The sequence below is a fragment of the Suncus etruscus genome, chromosome X, assembly GCF_024139225.1.
Source record: "Suncus etruscus isolate mSunEtr1 chromosome X, mSunEtr1.pri.cur, whole genome shotgun sequence".
NCBI classification, from domain to species: domain Eukaryota; kingdom Metazoa; phylum Chordata; class Mammalia; order Eulipotyphla; family Soricidae; genus Suncus; species Suncus etruscus.
In genome coordinates, this window is record NC_064868.1 from 4,321,323 (window position 1) to 4,339,491 (window position 18,169).

General features: G+C 40.4%; 1 protein-coding gene and 1 long non-coding RNA gene across 2 annotated transcripts in view; both read left to right on the plus strand.

The window, feature by feature from the left end:
• Positions 1–2,815, plus strand: part of LOC125998751 (uncharacterized) — an 83,955-nt gene extending 81,140 nt beyond the window's left edge. The window contains exon 4 of the long non-coding RNA XR_007492091.1: positions 2,803–2,815. This is a non-coding gene — a long non-coding RNA (uncharacterized LOC125998751). The remainder of the gene's footprint in view (positions 1–2,802) is intronic.
• A 6-nt stretch (positions 2,816–2,821) lies between these two features.
• The window catches only part of SMPX (small muscle protein X-linked), a 31,454-nt gene continuing 16,106 nt past the window's right edge, over positions 2,822–18,169 (plus strand). Inside the window, exons 1-2 of the mRNA XM_049767445.1 lie at positions 2,822–2,860; positions 17,976–18,062. Coding sequence (XP_049623402.1) covers positions 2,822–2,860; positions 17,976–18,062 — 126 coding nt within the window. The remainder of the gene's footprint in view (positions 2,861–17,975; positions 18,063–18,169) is intronic.

Below are 18,169 nucleotides of genomic sequence, written 5' to 3' on the forward strand. Positions count from 1 at the left end.
TTGATTTTCCTTCTGATTCCTTCTTATGAAATTAGTGATATTTATGTTGACAAAATTTTAGTAAGAGAGTTGTATTTACAAGTCGGATATTTGGTGCAATCAAAAACCAGTGGAGGTATATTGTACACGATTCATTACATGGGAGAGCAAAGTCTCCCACTGCTTGCAGAGCTGCCAGGAAGACTTAACTGTGCTAAGCATTTGCATCGAGTATCTGCATCGAGGGACTGGCTTGGTACAAGTCAGCTTCTGCTGGGTCAAACTTCTCATGCTTCCAAATTTTTCCTCGAACCAGGAGACCTAGTCACAGAGTGTTTTAAAGAGTACTACTTCGGCTGCAACGCAGTGGCCCCAATGGAGGGGGGGAGTTGGAAGTTGTACCCCTTAAGGCATGGCTGTCTTTTTTGGTCCTTGGATGAAGCATACTAATGCTGAAACTAAAGAAGGAAGGGCCTTAGTACAGTCTCCATCTGTAAGTGAGGTGAATGCAGGGCCAGGGAAGCAGCCAGGGAACACTGTCTATTTTTACTCATCAGTGTGCTTTGCCCTGATTTCTCTGTGAATAATGAGGACAGCAGAAATGGCTGCAGATCTGATTTATACAAATGTTAGTTAGCCTGTTGCAGAGAACGAACACTGGGATCTGACCAACTTTCTAGGGCTCTCTCGATCACAGACTCACATGTATGTTAACAAGGAATTTCCATGTAAATGTTAGGTGACTCAAACTATACAGGACACACCTAGGTAAGACTATCTATCCCTTAGGAACAGACATCTAGATACACAACAACAATCTAGTAGGTCAGAGAAATCACAATATCAGCCTACTTAAAAAATAATAAAAACCAGTATGAATGACCTGATTAAAAAAAGTCAGCCTGCTGTATATTAACATAAAGAAATTTCCTACAAAAATGTTCTAACCTGCAGTTTTTAAAAATTCCAACTGAGTAAACTTCATGATACTTTCTGCTGGATATTTAAAATCCTATGAACATTTTTGCTTTGCATGACTTCTAATGGCTTTTGACAAATAGGAAGTGTTAAAAATACAACTAATATTTTTTTCTTCTGAAAATTTAGCTGTATGTCCTAGCTCCCCAAAAGAAAAAATCAATTTGGTGAATTTGCAGGAAAGGGAGTAGGCCATTTAGAACATGGCAGAAGGCAAAATGCAGTCCTAAGGGTTTAGCTGCTATTTTGAAACTCTACCTATTTTGAAAATTATTCTACCTACACATGTTTGCATGGAGGTTATTATCTATTTATTACCAAAACATTTAAGAGCAACTTGAAGAAATCTTCTTGTTTAATCTATATGACACCAAAGTTAAGAATTTTGTTTTCCTAATTCTAGATATTTTTAAAACCACCTCATAGTTTGATTTCATGTTAGTCTGGCTTATTTTTTTTAACTGTAAATGGATTAATTTATTGAGCCATCATAGCATGGTCGTAGTGCTACTACCAATAGACTCGGGAAACTCAAGACTCGGGAAACTCAAAAAAATCATTGTGATACTTAGCCAAACTCTGTGGGCCAGGTGCTTATACCCAATCCGGAAGCTGTAGATATCTTGGGGACCTGGTACTCTAGTACTCGGGGCAACTTATAGCCTGATGCTCCCTAGGCCCAGCGAGGCCTGGAGTGGACTAGAGCTGGTCCAGCATTGCGCCCAGGACCTTGTAGTGCCAGGGCTCCGACTGTCGTCCTTGCATGTAAAGTAATTCGCCCCATTTCCTCGTCCCTAGTCCACCGATTTAAAAAAACAAAACCTTTCAGTTGGCCCCGCAGCAGTTACTCACAGGATACCAAGCCAGAGCTGAGCCTGGTAACCTGTGCCTGCTCCTTTGGCCCCAGAAAACCAAAGGCCAGTTGGCTTGGTGCGGGCACTCACTCAGCTCTCACCAGCGAACTGCCTTGGGGGGGGGGGGAAACCAAGCGCGGCTACTCTTAGGGAACCTAATGCAGTCACGTAAGTTCCACTGGCCTCCTGAAACTGTGGCAAGCAAAGAAATCGAGTGAGGCTTATGGCTCGCCTGGGTTTGCCAAACTTGGGCTCTATGTGAGGGAAGACGCTGCGGGGAGGTGTCACCCATGTCCCCGCAGCGTCCCCCTCTGGCCGCGGGGCAGAAGAGACAAGTGCCCAGCGAGAAGTGAACGTTTTCTCTGAAGAACAAGGGTACCGGTCCTTTTTGCTTGGGTATTAGACGAAAAGGAGCCTGTAAAGCCCCACCTCCAGCCCTCAACGCGCACACACACACACACACACACACACACACACACACACACACACACACCCACACACCCACACACACATAGACACACGCGCGCGCGCACACAAACACATGCAAACATACGCACACACACAGACCCTGGGGACTCATGCCTGTCCAGTTTCAATCGGAGTTTCCGAGGGCCCCAAGAACAAAGGGGTTTTATTCCCCCAGCCTCTTGGCTTTGCTGCTGTGGCCAAGGGGTGCGGGGGAGCGCAGGAGGGCAGGCCAGGAGATGATAGCGGCCTTTCGTTTCTGATTGCCTATCATTAGGATCAGGGGCGAGGCTTCTCAGTTTTTCTCCTCCTGAATCATTTATCCTGGCGCTCCGGTGATCCCTCTCCCCCGAGGCATTAGGAAGGAGCGTCTCTAAGTAACTTCGGAAACTGAGACTGAAAGAATATAGGGCCGCTGGAAGGGGTGACTGCCCAGCTGAATCATGAGTTACATTCGAACTTATCAAGATTGAGAATCTGAGTGCTGCCACCCTTCACAGTTTCTTCCCTGTTTTTTTTTTTTCAGGCCTAAAACCGAGTGAAATATGTCGAAACAACCAGTTTCCAATGTCAGAGCCATCCAGGTGAGTAGGCATAGTGGTGTCGTGACCTCAACTTCTAAGACTTCTAGCCTTGTTTGCAGAATTAGTCAAACTTATTTTTGCAGTTATTCACCCCTAACTGATGATTAACTCCGGGGGGGGGAGTTTCCCTTGGTAAGAGTAATAAGGTACAACTGAAAATGAGAAGTTATATTCGTGTGTGTATTCGTGCCGAGACAATCCATAATTATGAGTAAGGATGAAATAATCTATGAAAATGTAGTCTTATGGTCTTGGAAGATTTTTTCATAGGTATTCTGCTAGATAGTTAAAATAACTTTTCTTTTTGGTATCTAATTCAATGTGTTGATTCATCTGTTAAAAATATAGCTTATTTCAAATAATAGTCTTTTGCTGACAGCTGTCCTTCCCCAAGTTGAGGTACTTATTTTGTAAAGTGAGTATGCTATATTATTTCTTTTCTTGTCCTCCCAGAAAACAACATCTTTGGTTGTTTCTGTTGACTTATGTGTCACACACACACACAAAAGAGAGGAAAAAAAGAAAGACAATAAAAAGAAAAATAGAAACAGAAGAAGAAAGTGGTCATTTTAGAAAAAAATATAATCATGAAAATAACTTCCATTATTTATTTTCCTCAATATTTCACTTTCTTAAAGCTTCTATGTTTAACTCTCAGTTAAACAATGACCTTGGGATATTGTGCACAGCATTTCATTGTAAAATTCCATTTTTTTCTTACCCATATGTACTTTCTCCAAAATAATTTAAAAAATTTCCCCCTGTGAACTTTTCTGAAGACTGTGGAACATGTGGCAGCTCCTGAGTATTGTGGGTCTGATGCTCTATCTATCAATCTAAGTTGCTGATGGTATTTGGAGGGCGGCATGTAGATGGCCAGATTGTGAGGTTACAAATCTTAGCACATGCTGGGTGGTGGCAGTGGGTGAAGGGACAGATCTTTACCTGTCATGACTAATGCATGGCCTTAAATGGATGGGTTTCTTAAGTGGCAGGTTGTATCACAGCCTCTGGAAACCTGTCTTAAGAAAAATTACCCAAAAAGAATCAATGGGCCAGGATTTCCACTCCACAATGGCACATTTGGTTTCTGGAGTCCACCCTGTGAGTCTCTGATGTGCCCAGACATTGCTAGTGAGGTTTATTGTGTCTTTCAGACCTTGGACATTTGGACATCCTCAAGGCTTTAAGCCTTTTCACTAACCCAGAGTGCATAGGTATTTGTTGCATTTCATTAAGTTGGTAGTGGTGTGGGACCATGGGAAAACTACACTACCAACTTTACCACTCTGCCTTTATTTTCATATCTGGAAAATGGGGATAACAATGCTACTCACTAGGGCTATGTGCTCTAGATCAGGGGTCCTGATCAAACTTTTTAAACAGGGGGCCAGTTCACTGTGCCTCAGACCATTGGAAGGTCTGACTATAGTAAAAACAAAACTTATGAACGAATTCTTATGCACACTGCATATATCTTATTTTGCAATGAAGAAACAAAACAGATACAAATACAATATGTGGCCCGTGGGCCATAGTTTGAGGACCACTGCAGATGCTTAAGGTAAATGTCAAGAGTTAGTTTTAGTATTCAGGAATGAATGCTTTACATTAAAGTGATAGAAGTAATATCATCTAAGCACTGGATTCCAAGCTCCCAAAGTACTAAACATAAATTTTCCTTATTTTGCATGACTACAAAAATCAGCCTGCTCTCTTTCTTCCTGATCTTCTTCTTAAAACTGAGAGTGTGTTTTTTCCCTCCTAGGACCTTCCTAGCCTCCCTAAATTCTACACTAGCAATTCATTAATACCTTCTTACTTATTTTGATCCTGATATATTTTAAAGTCTATAATATTTTATTTTTTAAAACTTTATTGATTGATCAGTTTTTGGGCCACACCCAGTGACACTTCAGGGGTTACTCCTGACTCTGCATTCAGAAATTGCCCCTAGAATGCTGGGGACCACATGGGATGCCAGAAATCGAACTGGCTCCCTCCTGGGTTGGCCACATGCAAGGCAAATGCCTTACTGCTATGCTGTCTCTCAGGCCCCATCTATAATATTTTAAAATTTACTATTGACTATTCTTAATAACTGCAATTATATCACATTAAAAATTCAACTTCTCTGGCTACAAAGACAATATTATATATAATAAATATTGTGTGTATATATACACATACATACATATGTATATACACTGTGCTCAGGCTCTGTGTTCAGGGATTACTTCTGGTAGTAATCAGGGGACCATATGCAGTACAGGAGATATAAACAGGATTGGCTGTGTGCAAGGCAAAAGCTCTGTAATACCTGTAAAATCTCTCTGGCTCCACTTTCAGTATATTTTATGCCACAATAAAGCATAATTTAATATACTGTTGAAAGAAATATTTATTGTTGATAAATGGGATCTGCACTATCTAATATTTTCTTGTCATCTCTATCCTGGGGTCCATTAAGTAAAATAAGAAAATGTTAATACTATACAAAGTGCTTCTCAGTATGAATAATATTTAGGGTAGTATTTCTTTAACTTTTTTTTTAACTTTATTTTTGGGGGGGTAGTATTTCTTAACCCGGGCAGTATGATCTCCTGTAAGTCTCCAGTATGTTCCAGGGAGCACAGATGAAAATGATTTACACAGGGGTGGAGGCCCAGCATAATTCTATGAGGACAACTAAGAGAATGGGGGAAACAGGAAGGAAAATATTGGAAGGAGCCGAGAAACACTCCTCTAAGGGAATGTGTTTTTTTTTTGGGGGGGGGGGGAACAGAGAGAAACCCTCATTGATGAGGGACCATCCATCATCAGGTAAGTTCTACTTAAAGGTCTTATGTGTGCTATTAAACACAATCTAGTCACTTCTTATTAGATCCAAAGCTCCAACTGGGTTCCACTGTGGTTTCTTGGGTGCATGCTTTGTGCCAGTGCAGTACTCAGTGTAGGCTATACCAAGATGAATTGGTAGTTGATCCCTGTGTGAGGAACTCATATTTTCAGGATTTACTAGCTGTGTCATCTTAGGCAAGTTGTGTGCCTCAATTTTTTCATCTGTCAGGTGGGGGAGTTGATCATAGTAAAAATGATCTCAGGATTTCTGAGTTAAATGAATGAAATGCTTTGACCAGTGTACATGATACTTGGTTCATAAATATTAGCTGTTATCATCACTGACAATTAGCTAGTTGAACAGTTCTCAAAGTGTATCTGATAGGTGGTCTATGCACTCGTACTGGTTTGCAGGCATAAAACAGGTTAAAAGCCACTGGTTTCAAATCTCCCTCCTGGACATTGGTGATGGGAATGTTGCACTGGTGATGGGTGGTGTACTTTACACGGCTGAAACCCAAACACAATCATGTATGTAATCAAGGTGTTTAAATAAAATATAAAAAAAACACTGGTCTATTACAATGATTATTAACTGCTGGTCTGTGGACTAGTACTTGGAGAAGTGTAAAATGCTTGAAAATAGGGGCCGGGAAGGTGGCGCTAGAGGTAAGGTGTCTGCCTTGCAAGCGCTAGCCAAGGAATGAACCGAGGTTCGATCCCCTGGCGTCCCATATGGTCCCCCCAAGCCAGGGGTGATTTCTGAGCACATAGCCAGGAGTAACCCCTGAGCGTCAAACGGGTGTGGCCCATAAACAAAAACAAAAACAAAAAAAAGCTTGAAAATAGTTTTTATAATGCTAGTCTCATGGCATATTGTTAATTTAAGGGTTCTATGATTGTTTGAGAAATACTACATGAAACGAAGTTTATCAGATTCTATACGGAACGTAGTCTTTAGCCCATAACTTACCAATGATAGTATATATTTTCAAGAAAGTGGTCACGTCATGTTTTATAAACATTCTGAATGTTTTAAATGAGCATTTTTAGAGAAAACCTATAAATAATGAATTGAATCTATATTTTTCTGAATTGAGTGAATTTAAGCCACTGTCAATCATATTTCTAATGACCAGGTATTTCCAGGGTTAAATTATTGCATCTATGTGTGTCAGACAACATGGAGCCAAAGTTCTATTCAGTCATTTACTCCATGACTTTATTTCACCCTTAATTTCCCTTTTGACAAATTGGGAAAATAAACCTACCTAATAGGGTTGTTATAATGAATAAACAAACAGTGTTCAGTATGTACCCTACTTACAGAAATGTACCTACCTACAGAATTTGTTAATAGATGGCTTTTTATAACTATTCAAGTAGTGCATGGAATGTTCTTCCTTCCTTTCCACCTCATTCCATTCCTATGTGTATCAGGATACGAACAGACAGCCTTTAGATTCAGAGGGAATTTCATCTAAACATACATTTCTTCTCAGTTGCATTAATGAAATCTCAGGAAGAGGCATAATAATATTTTGAAAAAAAATCAGTTAATCCTTTCATAGCCTGTAGAGGGCCTTCTGGTATTCTAAGCTAGTGATAAGGCTATATATCAGCTGTTGGCAAACATTCTCTGTAAAAAGGACCAGATAGCAAGGATTTTAGTACTTTCATATCACCGAGTCTCTTTTCCAACTGCTTAACCCTGCCTTTATAGCACAAAAGCTCTAGTAGGCAACACATTAATGAAGGAGTATGGCTGTGTGCCAATGGAAGTATTTTTAAAACAGGTGACAGGCTGGATTTTACCCAGGGGCCCTAGTTTGCTGACCCCAGGTCTGTACTCGCCAAGCTGTTTGCAACTTCACTGTTGATAGGAATGGAATTGCAACCAAGGCAACATCAACACACTAGGCATAGTAGATAGGATCTGTTCACATGAAAGAATTTGACATGACAGGTGGTGGAGGAAAGCTAAAGCTGTGGGAAATCTAATCCCATCAACCTATCTGCTCAGTGAGTCTCTCTAAAGAGGCTGATGATTTTGACCACTGGACGCCCCCGCCCCCTATTGTTTCATTTTCCCCTGAACACTTCACATTTCTAAGCCACCTCAGGCATCCTCAGGCCCTCAACTTACCCAGTGTCAATATTCCCTGGCATTATTCTCTACGCTGTTGGTTTTAGTACTCTCAGAAATAATTACTTAGGGCTTTAAAAAATTATTGAGACACCGTGATATACAGAGTTAAAAAGCTGTTGATGGTTGAGTTTCAGTCATACAATATCAGAATTGATTATTTGTATCTATTACTTGTCCTTTCCCATGAAATCTGAGATTTTTTGTGGTTAAACAGGAAAAAGTCCCGTGCCTAGCTTTAGTCTGCTCTGTGACTTCATGACTGTGGTTCTCAAGATCTGCAATCAAAGGACGTTGCATTCATTGACCTCTGATCTCTGCCAACTTCAAAGGGCCTATAAACTTTTGGAAAATGATGTCAGTTCCTTCAGGGTTAACTAAGTACTTAGCACAGTGCAGTAGAAATTCCATAAATTATAACAAACGGTTTGGAGAAGGGAAATAATTCACTCAGGATCCATAGTTTAGGAATAAGGCAGTTAGGATTTGAATTTAGATTATTGAGTCAGATTCCAAGGTTCACCTACGAAGCCACTCAGTACCTCTGCCCATTTTTATTATCTATTATCTCTGTCCTTGTAACAAAGAAGAAATCTGGATCAGTGCAAACAGAACATCTTAATCAGTGGCTTTTTACCCTTCATCCCCTGGGCTAGTGCTGGTCTACAGGGGTAAACATGGTTAAAAGCTAGATCAAAAACGGGACCCTCGGGCCAGAGAGATAGCATAGAGGTAAGGCATTTGCCTTTCATGCAGAAGGTCATCGGTTCGAATCCCAGCAACCCATATGGTCCCCTGTGCCTGCCAGGAGCAATTTCTGAGCATAGAGCCAGGAGTAACCCCTGAGCACTGCCGGGTGTGACCCAAAAACCACAAAAAAGGGGGGACCCTCAGTACCAGGGCTACTTCTGGAAAAGTTGTCATTGTATGGTTTTGGGTTTCTCCTATGTACACTTATAAGGTGTGTAATCATACCTTTTAAATACCTACAGTAATATCAACTTTGTTATCTCAATCAGAAAAAGGGTACTCAATCAAAATCCAGAAAGAGCATCAGCATTTTGGCAAGAAGCTAGTAAGTAGCCTATGCAGATTTAGTGACAAGGAGGAAAAATATAAAGTGACTAATAAAACATGGTTGTAAAATGAAAATTTGTATTTTGAAATGTAAACGATCATGACTAAGTTACCACCTTAATTGACTTTATCTGTTTGAAAGGACATCTAACTCCTTTATTGTATCTTTGAAAGAAATGTTTATATGAGCTCTGAATTATTAGTGAGTGTGTGGCTTCTAATCATGGCAAATTTTCCATTAACTATTCAATGCACACTTCGATAAGAAAAGAATAGCCTGATGCCCTGTTTTAGTACCTCTTTCTCACATTCACACATCATCATTGCCTTTCTATTCACCACTGTGCAGGCTGAATATACAGGCTCTGGGATAGAAGAAAAGAGCCTAACCAGAATATTCATTGATGGGTTAAGTACTCTGTTTCTTATCTAGGATTTTCATTTTAAGAAAGATTCTAGGCTGGGGATGTGGAAAGAAAGGAATTCTTATTCACTGCTGGTGGGAATGCCCTCTAGTCCAGCCTTTATGGAAAATAATATGGAGATGCCTCTAAAACCTGGAAATTGAGCTCCCATATAATCAGCTATACCACTCCTAGGGATATACCCTAGGAACACAAAAATACAATTCAAAAATCCCTTCCTCGCACCTATATTCATTGAAGTGCTATTTATAATAGCCAGACTCTGGAAACAACCAAGATGCCCTTCAACAGATGGCTAAAGAAACTGTTGTACATATACACAATGGAATATTATGTAGCCATCAGAAGAGATGAAGTCATGACATTTTCCTATATGTGGATGTACGTGGAATCTATTATGTTGAGTGAAATAAGTCAGAGTGAGAGAGTAGACACAGACTATAAAGACATTATTGTAATAAGGCCCAGAGACAATAGAGTTAACAGCTGGGAGGGCTGAAGGACTGGCTCACAATTTGAAGTTCACCACAAAGAGTGGTGAATGCTGTTAGGGAAATAACTACACTAACAACTAGCATGACAATGTTAAAGAATGAGAGAAGTAGAATGCCTGTCTCGGGGTGATGGTGGGGCATTGGTGGTGGAAATATTGGACTGGTGAATGGGGGGTATTCTGTTTATGACTGAAACCCAACTATAAACATGCTTGTGATCATGGTGCTTAAATAAAGGTTTTATAAGAAAAAAAGAAAGATTCCAGGTATATGAAAATCCATAGTTCAAAGAAATTACAGTCCATGGTTGTTCAATTAATTGATTACATTGATTAGCACTTAAAATGATACAAACCAGGGTTGGAGAGATAGTACAGTAGGTAGGGCCTTTGCCTTGCATAAAGCCAGTCTGGGTTCAATCCTGGCATCCCATAGGGTCCTTGAGCACTGCCAGGAGTACTTTCAAAGTGCAGAGCAAGGACTATGCCTGAGTACCTTTGTATGGAGTTCCCCAAAACTGCTAGCTACCTTCTTTTAACATTTAAAGGCTTAAAATTAAAAATGAATTCTCATTTGCCACTTAGTTTAATGTAGCTTCAGAAGCTACTTTGATTACAAAACTACTATTTTTTTTACATAAAAGTCCAATAGATTGTTCATAATCTCCAATGTTAGTTTCTTTAAAGTGCGGACTGAGCTTGAATATGACAGACTGATTCTGGAGTGGCTTCAATACTATTTCTAATTGGTAGTCTTTGCTGCTCTGACCAGCTTGAATTGAGACAAGCTGCTATAGAGTGACTAACGTGTCAAATTTTTAGGCCGTTACTTAAAGTACTTCAGAAATATAACTTACTCCCAAACAGTTGTACACATGATTGAATGTATATGGTGCATTCTGAATCTTATTTTTCTCTGGTTGATGAGACTACAGTTGAATCATTCAGGAAATTATTGAAGAGAACAAAAAGTGTTGAGATCAGAAAGTGAGGGGGAGAAATGTATGAGTATCAACCATAACAGGTGAAAAACAATGGCTTAGTGGGTGTTTCTCTATATTTCGAGAATCTCTAAAAACAAGTTATGCATTCTAGTGATATATAATTTTATTTAAAAATAGACTAGATCTGGGCCAGCGATGTGGCTAAAAGGGGTGGAGTGTATGTTTTCATGCAGAAGGATTGAGCCATGGGTTCAATTCCTTGTACTTACTGTACAGGATGCTGAGCACTGGCTGGCGTGTCTCTTGAGTACTGATCTAGTAGTAGTACCCAGCACCTGTGAGTATGACCCCAAAACAATAAAAATATCTATAGATGAGTATAAATGTATCTGTCTATACTAATTTAGGTTGATAGAGCAAGTAAGACTCATTTTCTAATCAGCTGTTTGGGAACAAGATAAGCTTTCTGTAAGTTTTCTGTGAAGATTCTAGAGATAGCAACATGTCCGCATTCTGCTCCAGTTAGAGAAGGACCAGGAATGTAAAAAATAGGAAAACAGAGATAAATACTTCAAAATACAACCCTCGAGTTTGTTCTTTACCTGCAGCAGGGAAAATGGCACAAAGGAAGCAACTGATTTTTGGCAGAAACTGAAGGGAACTGTGGAAAGCTAACAGAAACTAAAGATAGTATATGTGTACAGGGTAGGGTAATTTGAAACAAATGTGTACCCAAAAGCCACAGCACTCAAAGGAGAAACAGAGGCACCAACAAGGAAAGGAGACATGAGAACAATGACTGTGGAAAGCAGAGTGAGTAGGAATTGTCAGACCTCAGAGGTTGAAAGGTCCCAGAATCCAGCACACTGAGTATAGAAGATGTCATGCCATTTAAGTGTCTTGCTTTGGATGCATTGTTTTTTCTCCAGAATCCTCTGGCTGAAAGTGTGGACAGCAGGAGAACAATACAAATAATTAAAGGAGTAGTGGAATTAACTTACAGGGAATTCTTTCTACTTTTCTTCACCCGGTGAGATCAAGTGTAGTATTCATTTCACATCAGAGAGGTCTATTACCAGGGAACTGTATCCTACTCTGGCAAAAGATGATCCGGTAGATATTTTTCCATTCCCAGTTTGGAGGATGCACCAAATTATGCACAGTGTGGGGAAGGTCAAGGGCACAATTAAAGCCCTCTAAGGTGACTAAACTTCCAAAAAAAATAAAAAGAATAAAGAAAGAGCATGTAGGTGCATATGTGGGATAAAAAACAAAAACAAAAACTGGCTTCATTTACATTTATCTAGAATCTATATCTAGAAGGAAGTTCAGCATGATATCATCAACTTTGGGTCACTTATGTTTGGTTTGATCTGTGCTTGTTTAATCTTTCATAAAATTTGATTAATATTCTAAAACTCATTGTGAGTAGCCAATGTAATCTCAATGTACAGATGGACAAAATAAAATCACTGGAAGGTGTTCAAACAGATAGTCAGCATAAGAGACAATAACATGCCACAGTTTTCTGGCTGGTGGAATAAAAAAAGAGAGAACTACAGGCCTATATATTCTATCAAATTCAAGGGGTTTCTCTAATGGCTATAATTTAGACTATAATTTGTCACTCAAATATCGCTGCCCTGCAATTATATTAATGAAATGTCTCTAATCATTTACAAAGCACGCCTCTGCTAGTCCTGTAAGGTGTACATTAGTGATCAACTATTTGACACGATCTTAGACTGCTTTGGATCCTGTCAATATTTGCTGTCAAAAAACCCATTTAGGTTTCTGGTTTCTTGAGTGATGCCTTAAAGATGAAAAAGCATCAAGTCAGTGAGTTAATGGCTCATTTTTCCACATGGCTTTTCTTTGACACCTATTCTAGAATTAATCCATTTTGTGTGCCCCCTTTCGAAAGCAATTCTTAAAGTGTAAATCTGCAATCTGAGAGCTGGTTTACAGAATTTGAGAGTGGTTGGAACTGCCATCAGTCAAAAAAAAAGAGAGCTCTTTGGGGAGGGTTTGATAGGAAAAAGGTCTGTTCCTTCCTCTTTGGAACCTGGCTGTTCCTTGTTGATTGTGTAGCTTGGAACACACCACTTGAATTTGTTGCGTTGCAGTGCTTCATCAATAAGACAATAAGGTAGCTTGAATGTCACAGGTTTTCTGTGAGAAGGTTGGTTGGTGGTGTAACAAGCTAGATTGAGTCTTGAGGATTTGGGGTGGATGAGTTAGTTTATGGTGATTAGGTTCTAGGGGCATTACAGGACCACTCCTGCACCACTAGGTTAAAATAAAAGCTAGGCACAAGCCCAGCTCTCCTATGCATACATTTTTTTTGGTGGAGGTGGGGGTCACACCTGGCAGTGCTAAGGGATTACGCCTGGCTCTGCTCACGGATCACTCCTGGCAGGGCTCACGGACCCATATAGGGTGCTGAGGATTGAACCTGACTCAGCTGCATGTAAGGCAGGAGTCCTACCTGCCATACTATTGCTCCAGTCACACAAGCAGACCCTTTAAAACAGACTCTAAGTAACAATCAGACTTCCAAGTGTCCAGTTGAATGGGGCCAGAATAATATTACAGTGGTTAGGGTACTTGCCATGCATGTATAAGCCCAATTTGAGCTTTATTTCCAGTACCTCTTGTGGTCCCCCATAATGCACCACGAGTGATGTCTAAGCACAGAGCCATGAGTAAGCCCTGAACACTGCTGGGTGTGACCCGAACAAACAAATGTCCAATTAGTCAGTCCATGCTCAGTGCTGATCCTTTGAAATCTCAGAGATGGTGCTACCTTTTATACAAGGCTTCTGGAAGGTGGTAGGGTGTCAGCCAGCCTGGGAGTCTTTATTTGATCTCAATGGCCAGGGAAAGGCCCTTATGGGGCTCCTACTCCATATCTCTGCAGATATAAGCTATAGATACCAAACTTTTTTTGGGGGGGTCACATTCGGCAGGGCTCAGGGTTTATTCCTTGCTCGATGCTCAGAAATCACTCCTGGCAGGCTCGGGGGACCATAAGGGATGCCAGGATTCCAACCACCGTCCTTCTGCATGCAAGGCAAATGCCCTACCTTCATGCTATCTCTCCCGCCCCTAGATATCAAAAGTTTTGCTTTGCTTTTCAGCCATTTTCAGTGGTACTCAGGGGCTACCTCCAACTCAGCTCTTGGAAGGTGCACCAAACAATTCTCTGAGAAGTCTTTGCTGCTGGGATCAAGCCAGGACTATATGCATGAAAGGCATGTGCTCCAACCCCATTGAGATAGCTCTCTGTCCCAGATTTTTTTCTTTTCTTTTTTTTTTTTTTTTTGGTTTTTGGGCCACACCCAGCGATGCTCAGGGGTTACTCCTGGCTCAGAAATAGCTCAGAAATAGCTCCTGGCAGGCACGGGGGACCATATGGGACACCGGGATTCGAACCAACCACCTTTGGTCCTGGATCGGCTGCTTGCAAGGCAAACGCCACTGTGCTATCTCTCCGGGCCCTCTGTCCCAGATTTTTATTTTTATTTTTGTGGGTTGTTCCCAGTGATGTTCAAGAGACCATGTGATGCCAGAGAGTGAACTCAGCACACTGGCATGCAAACATAAACAATAGACCTTGAACTATCTCCTTGGAAATAATTTAACCACTTTGCATATCTTTATATTCTTTAAAATATTGATTAAGTGATTTATAATGCTTATTCTGCTATTTCACACAGACTTAGTGTTGAGCTATCTCTCCAGAAACAGTTTAATCTACTCTCACATCTTTATGTCCTTTAAATGTGTTGTTCAAAATCTTTTCTAATTATCATTCTTATACTGTTGCTGTTTCCCCAAACAGCAAAGCCTCTGGTATTGGTAGATATATGACTAACAGAAACACTTAGAATATTGATCTTGGGAAAGTGGGATTACTAATATTTTACTCTAGGAGGATAAACGTTCAATGAGAGCAACCAAGCTCCATGGACTTGAAGTTTAAACATCTGTTCATCTATGATATCATGCTATGTATGTTAACATTTTATTTATTTTTAGTTTGGGGGCCATACCTGGAGCTTCTCTGGAAACCTTATAGGATGCCAGCGATTGAAACTTGGGTTGACCTCATGTAAGGCAAGCACCTGATATACTGTACTATCTCTCTGGCCCATACGTTAAGATAGTTTACAGTGTGTTACAAGCAGTGTAAGAATAGGCTGAGCAAGCATTTAAAATGTGTGCTGGGACTCCTCCTCCTGAGATGTCCCTTTCAGTGGTTGTGAGATGGCTTCTTGAGTTGTAGGGTCCAAGACTGGGGCAAGCAGTCTGAACTCCCTACTAGCTCCACCAGAGCAGTTCAACTTCTATGTTCTCCATATCATTGGTGTCCTTACAGTGCTTTACTTGAAAGAAGAGTGCCTGTCTAAAGCCAATCAGATTGAATCATTCAGCCTCCATGCACCTGGTGTTAGTCAAGACAAATAAAGACACATGGACTGTCCATGCGTTTTTGGTCGCCTGTGTAATACTGAGTAAGCACATAGGCCAATAGATTCCCCAACACACAAGTTATTATTTAAGTTGTCCGAGACATTGAGAACAATTAGCAAGCACTCTCAAATTCACTGGGTCCACGAAGAGCAGACTGGGATGGTGTTTTACATAAACTACCAGCAGGCGCTGTTAAAGTTTAGAGTAACAGATCCCTTCTCCATTTTTGCCTCTTTACCCTTTATATCTAGAAGCCCCTAAACTGTTTTATTCTATCCTTTCCTAGGATAGAAAGGATATCCTTTCCGCTCACACAGTAATCTATTCTTTTCTTTCCTGGGTGCATTTTGCTGCTTGATTATATTCTAAGACCTATGTTGTTTTGTTCTGGGGACTCTCCGGACCTTGAGATTTTTCTTAGAGGGATGATGTTCCACGTATTGCACCTCAAAGAGGTTTGAACACCGTTGATGTGTTCTAATATGCAAATGGTGAAGCTGAGCCCAGAGCAGTTGTCCTTTTTTTTCCAGTACAGACACTGTCGCAGCTCCTAGCATTTTCACTACCCTTAAATGCCTGTGTGCACTGGAGAGGCTATATGGATTGCTAACACTAATCTCTAAGCAGGGAAAGGTTGTGTTTCCATAGCAGCTGCTTTAATGAATATATTATCCTGGCTGACCCTCACTGAAAACCACAGCCTACTACAGAGCATGCACACTTGATTAAATGGATTAGTTTAGCAAGGAAGTCTTTCAGAAACAGTGTATTAACTTCAATATGTTAGGAAGATGTTCTCTGTAGATGCTTAGTAAATGTGTCAGGGTAGTTGTGATCTTAGTAAACTATTAACTGGTTAGCCTTCTCACAAATAGTCCTCATATCAACTTTCCACTGTTTTATTCCAACGTTAGCAATGCGAATTGTTATTTTTACATGGATCATCTTCTGTGGGTCTTCTTTGAACTGTATTCCTTAATTTCAGGTTTCTAATGATATTTCATCTAAGATAAGACACAATTTTGGGGCTGAAGAGATAGTACGATAGGTTGTATGTCTGTTTTGCTCATGTCCAACATAGGTTTGATTCTCAGTATTTCATATGATTCCTGAGTATCACTGGAAATAATTCCTAAGTCCTGAGCCAGGAGTGATCACTGAGCATCACTAGATGTTACTCTAAAACTAAAAAACAAATCTGGGGGGTTATATTACAGTAGGTCGGTGTTTGGCTTGCATGCTGCTGTCTTGGTTTTGATCCTGGCATCCCAGTTGGTAATGTGAGAACTGCCAAGAGTAATTCCCGAGTGCAGAGCCTGAAATAACACCCGTGCATTGCTGGATGTGCCCTCCTAAAAATAAAAAAGGAGCAGTCAATTATGATATACCTTTTTATTTCCTACTTTTAAGTGTCAGATATATATTCTAAGACACATTCTGATTTCAGAGATGTTCAGAGAGGTGGGAGTTAATGGCACTGCTAGCTGATTAGCCCCTGTACGGTCAGTGTACTGCTCCTGTTTTCTGTCCCAGGTAGTTTAGATCTGTTTCCTCTCGGTGGGATCAGTGTTATTCTAGTAGGGAAGAGAGTTGGAAAGCTCTCTTATGGAAAGTCACACTTTCCTCTTGGGAGCAGAACACAGAGCCACCTTATTGCCTAACATAGATACTGGATACTTCTTGTGTCTTGAGTTAAATATTCTCCTGGAAACAGATATCTTATTGTGCAAGTCCTAATCATTTAATTTGGTGTGATACCAGAATCTTCCAAACTGTGTTATAAGGTAACAAAATATTTTGCTTCTTTTGTACAAGCTTCATTATCATGCATGACATCAAAGAACAATTTCAATTCTGCAGGCCGACATATCCAATTACTCACAGGGCAACACTTTATCTTAAGTGGAAACAACTGTTTTAACTTCGAAAAAAATGTTAATTCTTATTTTATGTGAGTGATTCTAGCAACTAAAAACATTCTAAGTCTGCACGAAATATTTCTGCCTTTTGATCACAGATGAAATATAGACAAAATTCAGATGTATACATTCTCTTCCCCATATTCAAATGACTGTGTCAGTACCATGATTTTGCTATGTTTGATATTGTATGCTTTATAGATGTTATTTTATGCTTATTTCTGAGGGAGAGTGGGATGCTATCTTACTAAAGTGCTGGAGTTGGTTAATTGAAATGCCAAAGAATTTGATTCTCCAGCCTTGCCCCTATTCCCTGACTCACATACTGTTGAAAGAGTTGAGGCAGTACAGACCTTACTGAAGGACAAAAGCAGCTCCGAAGTGTGGTCCCCCCTCCCACAGTAAATCTGAAGGAACAGGAGGATGGGCTAAAGTGTAGGCTGGCCTCTGGGGATGCTGCTTCCTCCCTCCCCATCATTATGTTTTCCTTCATGGCAAAGGGGAAGACTATTAAGCTCCGCAGGGGGCAACAGTCAGAACAACTGCCTTCAGATTCTTCCCTCTAAAAGGAATTTATGAAATCACCAAGCAGACTTCAGGAGGAGTACAAGAACGCTGTAATAAATGGCAGTCAAATTTCCCTTTGCATATTTTTATATTCTCATTACAGCAATTTTCTAAGGTAAAGAGCTCTGAAGATGTACTCTTCTGATGTTTTTGTTCCTTGCAAAGATTATAGCCTCGGAACGTCATTGCTATTTTCTGCACTAAATCTTCCCTGTTTTCTCCTTTAGGCAAATATTAATATACCAATGGGGGCCTTTAGACCAGGAGCCGGACAACCCCCAAGAAGAAAAGAAAGTACTCCAGAAACAGAGGAGGTGAGGTAAACTTCCACTGGCAGAAGCTAGTCACGTCTTGGTCTTCTCAAATCTTGACCAGGAGACTGGGGGACAACTCCAGTGATTGAGAGCACATGCCTAACATT